The following is a 12156-nucleotide window of genomic DNA, read 5'->3' on the forward strand; positions in this document are numbered from 1 at the left end:
AAGGTGAAATTTTGCGAGTTGCTAAGAAGAGTTTTGAGATTTGCGAGTTGTTCACAAATTCAACACATGTCAACATAATAATTATTCTTCACATTCTGAAATGAAATCGCATCACCTTACTTACAATGTATATGGGCATTTAATTAAAGACTATGTGCACATGAGAGTATTGACAGTTGCTTTGAAAATATTTCTCCTTATGATACATGTATGATAGGCCGATATTAAAGTTGCAGCAGACTTTGGGATGATGTTTTACAAGTACACATTGTGTAGCACTACTTTTGTGCTCTGTTGCTTTAGTATACTATCAAGCTGGGTTGCGTTCATCTTGGTTGCAAGTGAAGCAAGGGCTACTATTAGTGGAATATATTCTTGGATCATCATAGGTATTAGAGTACAGCACAGAGCCTGTGCTACATATAGGCCTAAAAAAGGAAAGAGCTCTAGTGGTTTCATGCATCATTGATTCTCTCACATCTGCACAAAAAGGTTATGAATTACCTAGACTTGTGCCCGAGTCTACCTCGTCTGAGTCGAGTCAATTCAAATCTGAGTCCGAGCCAAGTCCGAGTCCTTTTGTATCAGAGTTCGGACTCCAGAACAGGGTGCCAAGTCTGAGCCAAGTCCGAGTCCAGCTCAAGTCCTGACTCAGTCCAAGTCCATGTTCAAAATTAAAGTTATGAACATTATATCAAAGACTGCAAATAGAGATGAATTTGAACCAATCCTATTTATGTATCGTGTATGGGAAGCACGGTTGCCCAATGGTTCGGGTGCGAGCATCATAATCAAAAGGTTGCGGGTTCAAGCCCCACTGAGGCCAGTGTGTTGCGTCCTTGAGCAAGATAGCTTAATTCCCAATTGCTTTACTCCACCCAGGTGTAAAATGGGGGGCTGCTGGGGGTAATCACAATCTAAGTCGCATCAGTTGCTGACTTAGTGGAGTGGAAATATTCTGATATATCCTACTGGCAGTGGAATCGTTGAAGTGTGCTGATAATTAGGTCATGCCTAGCAGAAACACATGTTAAATCACCAACATTTATTTATTTATTTATTTAAAAAAAACAACAATTTTAGTGTACACAGCCATAATGTGTGCATGTGTTAAATCAGTAAATCTGGCCCTGACTGCACAGGTGTACATAAGTACGTAACACATACCCCATCCTACATTGTACATACATGTAACTGTATGAAACCTTTGTGCTACCTGGTACATGTTATAACTGATACATTGTAAATTGTAATGTATTTTCTGTGTTCAAATTTCACCTAGATTTCCAGGTGGCTGGATCGAGTTCAGAGGTGTTGTTTAAAGAGATGAGGAATTCAATAGGACATCTATTCATAAAAACAATTTGAAGTGATAACTGTTAATACAACCCATCATAGAGTCAGGTCACCTATCAACATGATCAAAATGAATCTTTAGTTCACATGTGAGTGTTGATTGTTTCTCCTCTGTTTAAAAAGCTCACTACTCTCTCAGGACTGCTCTTTTTTATAACAAAACTGGTGAACATTATATTTTGTCAAATTTTGAGAAGGAAACTACTAATAAAGTAGCACATGTTTGAACTTTTCTATCCATTTGTCTGGAAAATTTGATACCCCACTACATCTCATTATATAATTTAAAATAATCTAGCACTGTGATGTGGTTGAGCTTGAGGTGTGCTTTGAACAGGGAATCATAGATGATGGTCATACAGGCAATGAAGGTCTAGTTCCAATAGGGGGTAAAACAATTTCTGTAAAAATTTGACAAATTAGCAACTCGGAAGAACTCGCAAATGTAAACTCACAACTCGCAAATTTCAACTCGCAACTCGCAAATTTCAACTCGCAAATGGCAACTCGCAACTCACAAATCAATTCGCAACTACCCTTGGCAACTCGCAAATACCAACTCGCAACTCGCAAATCAACTCGCAACAGCCCTTGGCAACTCGCAAATTTCAACTCGCAACTCGCAGATTTTCAACTCGCATCTCGCAACTCGCAACTCGAACTCGTAACTCGCAACTCGCAAAATACCTTTACCCGAAGAGCAACAACATATATTATTTACTCTTGACCTACACATAACTAAGTAAGACCTATATGAAATTCATGAATACAAAACAGTACTAATTCAAGTCTAGTCTAATATTATTTTCTTCAGATTGTCTGTGCCATTGGATTTATCATCAATAGTAAAACTCCCAATATTAGAAAAACACAGTGCAATATACTTACAGATGTTCTTTTGCCCAATATTTTTTGTAGGGATTATAGGCATACATGTTATATTTTCAAACGTTATTTCTTTCATCACATGAAAAGGGAAATTTACATTTCATTTATAATATACCCCAGTATTTACACATGTTACCATGGTTATGGTTACACTAGCTCTGAAAATGCTATTAGCCTTTGACCCCTAGCCAGGTTCACCACAGGGCCGCGTAATTCAAACGCTATTTATATCTACTACATGTAGTATGTAGATCAAGATGCATGAAGTTATGACATTCCATATTGTATACAGGTCGTATTGGGCAATAATATTTCTTGTCTCACACTGTTGTCTGCTGACCGACATATTCAATTGAATAAGTATTTTAAAAAAGCCTTTCATCCTCAATACCGGTAGCTTCATATTTTTTTAATGTTTTAATTACAGTATTTATAAGAATGCATGCAGGAAGGGTCACTTATAACTACTTATATTGAGCAGTTTTTGAATTAGTATTACCACCGGCACCATCTCGTCAAAAGTAACAAAAGAGCTTTTAGGAAATGTATACATGGTATATGGAAAACAAAGATTCAACATAAAAAACAATTATTTACACACACTCTCAGAAAAAAAAAGGTGCTACTTAGAACCTTTTTTGTCCTGTATGTAGAACCCTAAGCAGTACTAAGGCTCTAAAAAGAACCTTAAAAGGTTCTATAAAGAACCTTAAAGATTTAAATAGGTTCTATAAAGAACCTTAAAGATTTAAATAGGCCTGGGGATATTCTAAATAATTCATTCATTCAGGGACTCATCACAAAGTTAAGAAAAGTAAAACGTAGTGTTAACCCTTTTGGTACTAAAAATAATTTTCTTGGATAAAAAACTTTTTTTTTCTGTTCTACTAAGAACCCTTTGAGGGTTCTTTCTTTAAGATTCCTTAAGGGTTCTTCAAGCTTAAGGTTCTACAAAGAACCCTTTTCTTGGCTACAGAACCTTTTTTGGTTCTACAAAGAAGTTGAAAGAACCCAATTGACACCCAATGGATTTTAGAACCTTTTAAGGTTCTTTTTAGAACCTTATTACTGCTTAGGGTTCTACATACAGGACAAAAAAAGGTTCTAAGTAGCACCTTTTTTCTGAGAGTGCATGCTATAGGAATAGCTTGTAACAATGTGTAAATTTGGATAAAAAGTCTCAAAAATGGGCTAAAGATAATTAAAAGTACGGACATGTTGACTTAATAAAAGAAGGAATTCAGACATGAGAAGGAAAGGCAGCATCTCTGATACTGGGAAATACTTGTAAACATTGAAATTAGTAGTAAATACCTGGACAAATACTTGGTTTTGCAATAATTTATGTATACATTTTAGGAATAGTTGTTTTTTATATATTAACACATTTTCATATTCTTATCAAATAATTTCAATACATTTTAGAAAATGCCATTCATCCAAAACAGGCAAAATTATATTTATCATGTGAGTGATATTTGTCTGTGACAAAGAAGTTACAGAGTAAAAGGCAAAACATTATTTCACTGTAAAATACCGGATAAAAACATTACCCTTCCCATCTATATAACTTTTCTCTATAGGAGTATAAATGGTGAGTGATAATTAGTGTAAGATTTTTAAATGTCCAAAGTGAATACGATACGATATATAATTTTTGTAACATGAATATGTTAAATATCTATATATATACAGGCCTATAAGATGCATAGGGTGGGGTGGGGGGGGGGTAAAGTCCACTTACATCAAAGCCAACTTTCACACAAAACCAGGTCTACATTTCCAAAAATCCAAACACCTGGATGCCATTAATTATTGCTGCCCACCCAGTAAATTATTTTCCCTAATTTGAGGGCAAAAATAGATTAAATTGCCAACCCAGTAAATTATCCTTATACCTCCCTGCAACCCCCATGCATATAAAAGGCCTACAATTTCAATTTCGCTTTTTAACCAACTTTTTAACCCAAAAAATAAAAGAGATCAAGACAACAATGTTATATACAGTGGAATCAGTAACATCTTGGATAACAGAAAAATGTTCCTTGATTTCTTTACTAGTTCAGACTCAAACACTATATTCTCAATTAACTTTAAATCCAGAAAACAAGTTAATTGGGCCACTTTTGGCAGTTTCTTTTTTTTAAATGTCTTTGGGTGTCTTTCTTCCATGGGACAATCCATCTGCGAACAAATTAACTTCTATATGCGTAAATGTCACCATTGTCATAGCTGTATACTATATCTACCAAAAAACGTTTCAAAACGTAAAAAGGGGCCAAAGTTTAAAAATCTTTCCTGTGTGGCTTTTCACCCTTTTTAAACTTGGTCCCATTCAGTATAGTAGTAATTTCTACAATTAGGTTTAAGACTGTTCAAAAGCATCCTAGGCGAAATGTCAACCGTGCTAGCATGGTCAACCATGGTCAACCATGGTCAAAACATGGTTGACCATGGTTAACTATGGTCAGCGATGATCAGCCATGGTGGCTTGACCATGGTCAACCATGGTTGCCATGGTCACCATGGTATACCATGGTCGACCATGCTTTAGCATGGCCGAGCATGGTCAGCCATGGTCTTCACCTCACTTGACCATGGTTGACCATGGTCACTTTTAAGTATACCATGGTCAACCATGCTTTATCATGGGTGAGCATGGTCAGCCATGTTCATCACCTCACTTGACCATGGTTGACCATGGTCACTTCAAGTATACCATGGTCAATCATGCTTTAGCATGGGTGAGCATGGTCAGCCATGGTCATCACCTCACCTGACCATGGTCACTTCAAGTATACCATGGTCAACCATGCTTTAGCATGTGTGAGCATGGTCAGCCATGGTCATCACCTCACCTGACCTGACCATGGTCACTTTTAAGTATACCATGGTCGACCATGCTTTAGCATGGCTGAAAGATTGTCAGCCATGGTCATCACCTCAACTGACCATGGTTGACTCTGGGTAGTGAATGAGAAAAAGCGCCCTCTGTTGTTATTAATCGTATTTAATGCGTATTTACAACGTTGTGAATAAATATTTGACACCATAGAATATAAAAACTAGTAATTTGATAAGTTAAAATAAGATTTTTAACGGAATAAATCTTAATAATATGATTATGCAGTTTATTCCGTTAAATATTTACCCCATAATTTCCCTCATTCTTCAGGCCCTGCCTCTATCGGGTGCTAATTTAAAGTTTAAGCTTGATTGCTATTGTTTCTTTCTATTGTTTCTTCCTTGATTGCTATTGTTTCTTAACCATGGTCAAACATGCAAATTTTTGACCATGGTTGACCATGGTCACTTTAGATAGACCATGGTTGACCATGGTCTCTGGCCGTGGTGCCATTTTTCAAAAACATGGTTGACCATGGTCAAAAACATGGTTGACCATGGTCAAAAACATGGTTGACCATGGTCAAAACCCTGGTTGTTGAACTATGGTTGACAATGGTTCAACCATGGTCAAACATGCTAAGTTTTAACCATGGTTGACCATGGTCACTTTAGATAGACCATGGTCAAAAGGTTAACCATGGTTGACCATGGTCTCTGGCCGTGGTGCCATTTTTCAAAAGCATGGTTGACCATGGTTTGACCATGGTCAAAACCCATGGTTGAACCATGGTTGACCATGGTTAACCATAGTTCAACCATGCCTTTTTCGCATAGGTTAGGCTATGTATTATCAAAATCATTTGAAGGTTTATGTTTTATTATATTGCGTGTTCATAGAGAGTATTATTATATATACTTAGCAAATTGACTGTCTGTCAACTTGCATATAGGCCCTACATCTGTACACGAGGCGCAGAATCGCACAAGACGATGAAGAATTTAACAAAGTGAGTATTTGCTACTTATGCTTAAATCAAAATACATTATAACGTCTTTACGGAAAAACTTCAATCACGCACGAACATTAATTCATTTACTCTACAAAATTAACAATGACAACTAAGAAAACAAACAAGTAGCCTAAAGATGACTTCATATGGGTCTTTCATAAATTTCATAAATGGGACCAAGTTTAAAAAAGGGTGAAAAGCCACACAGGAAAGATTTTTTAAACGTTGGCCCCTTTTTACGTTTTGAAACGTTTTTTGGTAGATATTAATTCTTTTTTTGAAGTAAATGGTTAATGGTTCTTTGTAGCCCTGCGGGGCGAACTAGTTGGATATCCATATTTCGGGATGAGTGGGTTTTTGAAGCTTCGAGGGGCAAACTAGTTGGATATCCATATTTCGCGGTTCGTGGTTCATTTTAACCCTGCGGGGCAAACTAGTTCGATATCTTCATTTCGCGATTAGTGGTTTTGACGACCCATAACCACCCCAATCAGCTGCATGGGGTAAGAATTATTAAAAAAATTAATAGCTTAACCCAATAGTTCAGCGAGGGACTGGAAACGACATATTGATGACTATATATAGAGTGTATTCAATAAACCCAAGCAGAACGAGAGCTGCTAAGTAACCGTTATCCATAACCATAAACACATGCATGATCAGACAACGAGTGTTCAATTTCCTCATAGCTTCCCACGTTGTACACACGTCAGTCGAATTTGGCGGTGTTGGTTTGTTAGCCCTCAAAACTATAACATCGTTCACTTTTTGTTGAACTTTGTATGTGGGCCTCACTGTAATAACATTAAGATCAGTCTGATCAGTGTGATATCATTTCAAGAGGTCACTTCACATGATTAAGCTAAACAGCCTAATTCGGCCCTGATTTGGTAAAATGATCTAACTTGAAATTAAAATCGCTGTTTCGAGAAAAAGAGCTTTAAAGTTTGAACACTTGACGTTTTTCTTTTTGAATAAAATAAATTATTAAACAGATCTAATGTCTTAGAAAATACATAAAGTCACTGGCTTTCTCCAAACCTCAGGTTCAGAGCACTAGCGTTGGTTAACATACAATCAATCAATCAATTTATACATACTATATGCCATTACGGCACCCTTGCTGGCCCTGATAGCATCGGACTTAATGTCCAATTTTCTGCATTCAAACTTTAATTTCCTTTCTTTCTCCCCTTCTTTCTTTCTCTCTTTCTTTCTTACCTCCTTTCTTTCGTTTTTTCTTTCTTTCTATCATAGGCCTACTTTCATTATTCCTTTCCTTTTTAGTTCTTTTTCTTTTCTTTATTTCTTTCTTCTCTTTTCATTTTGAAATTCCTTCCTTGCTTTTTTCCTTTCTTTCATTCTTTCTTTCTCTCCTTCTTTCTTTCTTTCTTTCTTTCTTCCTCTTTTTTCTTTCTTTTTTCTTTCTTTCTTTCTTTCTTTCTTTCTTTCTCTCTTTCTTTCTTTCTTATTTTCTTTCTTTCTTTCATAGGCCTACTTTCATTCTTTCCTTTCCTTTTTCCTTTCTTTATTTCTTTCTTCTCATTTCTTTTCCTTCCTTTCTTTCTTTCCTCCTTTCTTTTTTTCTTTCTTTCTATTTTCTCTTTTTTGTTCATTCTTTACTTTCTTCCTTTATTTTCATCAGTCTCTCTTCCTCTTTCTTTGCATTTCATTTAATATCTAGAGTTTGTCTGCGACTGCTTTCGCTCGCGCTGCTTTAATTTGCGTGTTGCGCCATTTCTAGTACACACCTTTTAACATCGCGTTTCTCATTTTTATTTTCCGCGCTCGCAGACATTCTCTATTTTGCTTACTTTGATAAAGTACTTTTGTACGAAACGTCAGTGTATAATTTTATATTAAAACATCGGTGAACAACACGATGTTCCAAAGGTTAATGAACGAGAATGAAAAGTACAGATTAACTTTATCATGTTTGTCTCCCTATGCATGAGTGCGTATATTTATGGCCTTTACAATATTTCCTTATGTTCTTGTTAGGTATGGGGTATTATTAAAATAAAAAATAGTTATATTAAATGAAATCCTGGCATAAATAAATCGTCTTCATTCAATTGTGCTCTCTCTAAAGCAAGTAGAAATAGCTTGTACACTTTCAACATGGGAACACGTTTTGACGTATCTATAATTAGTAAAAAGATGTAGCTCAGCGGCCAGCCAACAAAAAGAAAATGTCTATAGTAGGCCCTTAGCTGGCCCTATACGTGAAACAAGATTTTCTCTCTGAATTGGCCGTATTTTACGTGTAAGAAAATCAATCGCATTATCGTGTTCACTCAAAAATTTAGAAAATAAATGGGTACTTCTGGGTTGGGTATCTACAGATTGTATAGAATTTAAGTATGATATATTTTCGATGGTAAATATATTTCACTTTCAAAGTTTGTAGTTTTCCGAATTGCAATTTCTGAATATTATATAAAAGGTGAGAATAAGACTATAAATGTAAGAGTATGGGATAATTTTGATTGTTAATAAATGCGAAACGCCGGCGGTAGACATCAGCAATATCAGGGATTGCCGCGATTCTTGCAGTAGCTTTTATGAATAGAATACAATAGTGGATACAATAGCGGATACAATAGCGGAACAATAGAGCTCTCTTACGGGCAAATAAACCTCGTCGCGTTTTGCTAAATTTCACTTCTTCTTTTTCATGAACTAACCGTTATGTTTTTAAACTTGTGGCAAAACTTCGACCGAAGTTTTTAATATAGCATGTCCAAAAACAATGACAGGAAAATCAGGAACAACAACAACACTTAGGAATTTCATCACTATACTACTTTTGCATGTCAAACAGTATAAACTTGTTTTTTGGGCTCTAAACATATATTTTTAAGCAAAGCCAGAAGCAGGGTATTTCAAAATCAAATAAATATAACCACCATACCATGTTCTTTATATAGATTTTGTACCAGGATTTTGTATTTACTTCATCAGATAATTTATTATAAATTTTAGTATGCACTGTAAAATAATGTTACAGTGCATGTGTAAATAATGTTTATGCTGTGTAGTATGGCTAACATGTAAATACTAGCAAGTACAGAGCCAGTTCAAATTTCCCACTTTTAACTACAAAATATCAAATAGGGCGAGCTAGGGGCCAGAGGTTAACATGGTAACATGATAATGGAATGTGTGTGTACACTGCCATTAAAGGTGCACTAGTTATTATATTAACAGTCTTTAATAGTGTTTTTAAAAGTCCATAAGCTATCTAATCATTGATTATTGTGTAAAGTATGAGTTATAAAGGGGAAAGAAGAATAATTTTATTTAAAATGGATAATGGAGAAGCAATAAGCATGGAGCTGCATGGTAAGAAGCTGTTACACTGCAGCGTTTGTGATACAGTGGGGCCTAGTCAGTTGCAAATCTGAGTATGAGACCACATGAACCCTAGGCTTTTATTATTTGAGGCCTATCTACACTGAAGTCTGAAGTGAAGATCCTGTCATGCCAAACACCGGCGTGTCCAGGATCTTTTCCTGCGGGGGGCTCAGCCCCTTTTTCAGATTTATGTGGGGGGCTTGATGGCTATAATCGCCAAAAAACGGCTGATTTTACATGATTTTTAACAAAGTGCGGGGGGCTTCAGCACCCAAAGCCCCCCCCCCCCCCTGGACACGCCACTGCCAAAGCTTAGCCTCAACCAGCACAAACTAAACCCCAAAGCTCAAAAAAGGGTCGGTGCTCTGTGTGGTTTAAAATATAGATCATGAAGCTGAAGTCTCTACTACTGTTCTGAGGCACACGTCTACCCCCATTGGGAGTTTCATCATTAGGTCAGCCATATATGCCACAGCACAGACCCTGGAATCCTGCTCACTACATATAGCAACTAGCTTGTAATAGGCCTATAGATAACATAATAATGAGATCGAATTGCCTTTTTAAGGAAAGATTTTATGTTGGAAATTTTCATGCCATATAAAAAATGGGATAGAGAAAGGTTTCCTTCTAATTTTTATTGTTCTAAATCCAAAAATCTGGATTTGTTTTGGCTAATTCCAGCTAGGCCTACATATTGTTTTGGCTAATTTCTACAGTTCAATCCAAATTGTTCCAAACTATTCCGATAACTCTATCTTGTTCCGACTAATTCTGATAACTCCGGATTGTTCCAACTAATTCCTCTAACTCCGCATTGTTCCGACTAACTCCAAATTAATCCGACTAATTCCGGATTATTCCGACTAATTCCGATAACTACGGATTGTTCCGACATATTCTGATAACTCCGGATTGTTCCGACTAATTCTGGTAACTCCGGATTGTTCCGACTAATTTCGGTAACTCTGGATTGTTCCGACTAATTCCGGTAACTCCGGATTGTTCCGACTAATTTCGATAACTCCGGATTGTTACGATTAATTTTGATAACTCCAAATTGTTCCGACTAATTTCAACTAACTGCGGATTGTTCCAAATAATATCGATAACTCGGAATAAGTACAAATAAATATTGCAATTCCGATAACTCCAATATCGGACTCCGAAATCGGAATTAATACCCTGTCGTGGGGCCTTTTAAACAGGGCGTCGCATATGTCCAGGGGAGAATATTGTCAAAATGGAGCTGTTTGTCTTTTTCACTCATCTCCTTCATCGATTTACACTTGTTAAACCAGACGATGTGCCACGTGTAAGCTTTGAAGGAATATACGGGAATTCTTTTACACCAAAGCCATTCACGACCGTATTTCTTCCTAGAAATTGAGTTACCGAGCAACTATAGCAACTGACTGCAAAATGACTTTTGCTCAATTCCAATCAACATGATGAAGATACTGATCATGCTAGAACAAAATTGTTACTAAGGGATCGTTCAATATTCATGCTAGGTAGAGGAGTGAGAGTTTAAGGGGGATCCGAATTTTGGTGGGGTCTTGAGGGGGAATCTGAATTTGTACTTGAACCATGAGGGGAATGTTAGTTTTAAATGGTAAAAACGGAAACAATAGGGAACCAAAAAGTTTGAGCACGGATGTCAGGTGGAAAGCAAATTTTTTGTCGATTTTTTGGTCAAAACGCTCGGCGTAAATTTGTACTGTCCCGAAAACGAAAAAAATACCACCCTCTTCTACTGGCAGACGGACCTTTCAAGTAGGGTCAGTCGGTCGGGAATTTTTTTTAGCATTTAACTCTGAAAATCACCAAAATCTGTCAATAAAATGCATATTTTCCTGGGTTGCACGGGTTGTTGCCAAACGGTTTGTTTAGTGACGGAGGAGCACAAATCGGTTGGGATCGAGTTTAGATTGATGTGTGGATGGGTGGGGGTGGGGTGGGGGGTGTGTGGGGTGTGTGTGTGTGTGTGGGGTGTGTGGGAAAGTATTTTGTTTTGTTAGTGACGCGACGATATTGGAACGTGTGTGGCGGGAATATTTGGCTTTGTTTTGTAAATTATATTGGAACGCCTATTTTGCTAGCCCAAAAAACTATATTGAAACAGCAACTACTTTTGTTTCAGTTAATGTTAGCTCGAAATGTCAAGTGCCTAACGCTATTTACCAAAATAAAGCAATACTCGTAGTTAAAAGCTGTATTTCATAATACTATGCTACGATAGATGGTATATTCTTTGTAATGATAATTTTGCCTACAAAACCATAATAAATGAGGGTTTCAATGACCTTTTTTTTTAAATGATTATAATCATAGCATGATGATAGACGTCCTTTGTACTATTAAATTATTATTATATATAGATTACATTCGCTGACAGAATATTCTGCTTTTCAAACTTTATTAAACCAACATCCCAGCAAAAATAAAGAATTTAGGTGCTGTAGTTTTGTCAAAATCAAAGATTTTAAATAAAAGGCACTATTGCAGGAACTGTCGTTTAATTATTACGATTGCAATATTAATCAAACACGATGTTCATAACACAGTACATGGCGTGCAGAACAGTCATACACACATCAAAAGACCGCGCTGTAGCACGACCGACGAAATGACACGCATTGGCGACATCGGCGCTGTTATTAAATTCCAATTTTCTTTTCATTTTTTGGAAAGTAAT

The 12156-nt window shown here is 36.5% G+C and overlaps 1 protein-coding gene across 1 annotated transcript in view; it reads left to right on the plus strand.

Moving 5' to 3' along the window:
- LOC140140748 (cytochrome P450 2U1-like) overlaps positions 1-11389 on the plus strand; it is a 37803-nt gene extending 26414 nt beyond the window's left edge. The window contains exon 3 of the mRNA XM_072162490.1: positions 10667-11389. Coding sequence (XP_072018591.1) covers positions 10667-10848 — 182 coding nt within the window. The 3' untranslated portion in view covers positions 10849-11389. The remainder of the gene's footprint in view (positions 1-10666) is intronic.
- The last annotated feature ends 767 nt before the right edge of the window (positions 11390-12156 follow it).

Source organism: Amphiura filiformis, chromosome 19, assembly GCF_039555335.1.
Source record: "Amphiura filiformis chromosome 19, Afil_fr2py, whole genome shotgun sequence".
NCBI lineage: Eukaryota > Metazoa > Echinodermata > Ophiuroidea > Amphilepidida > Amphiuridae > Amphiura > Amphiura filiformis.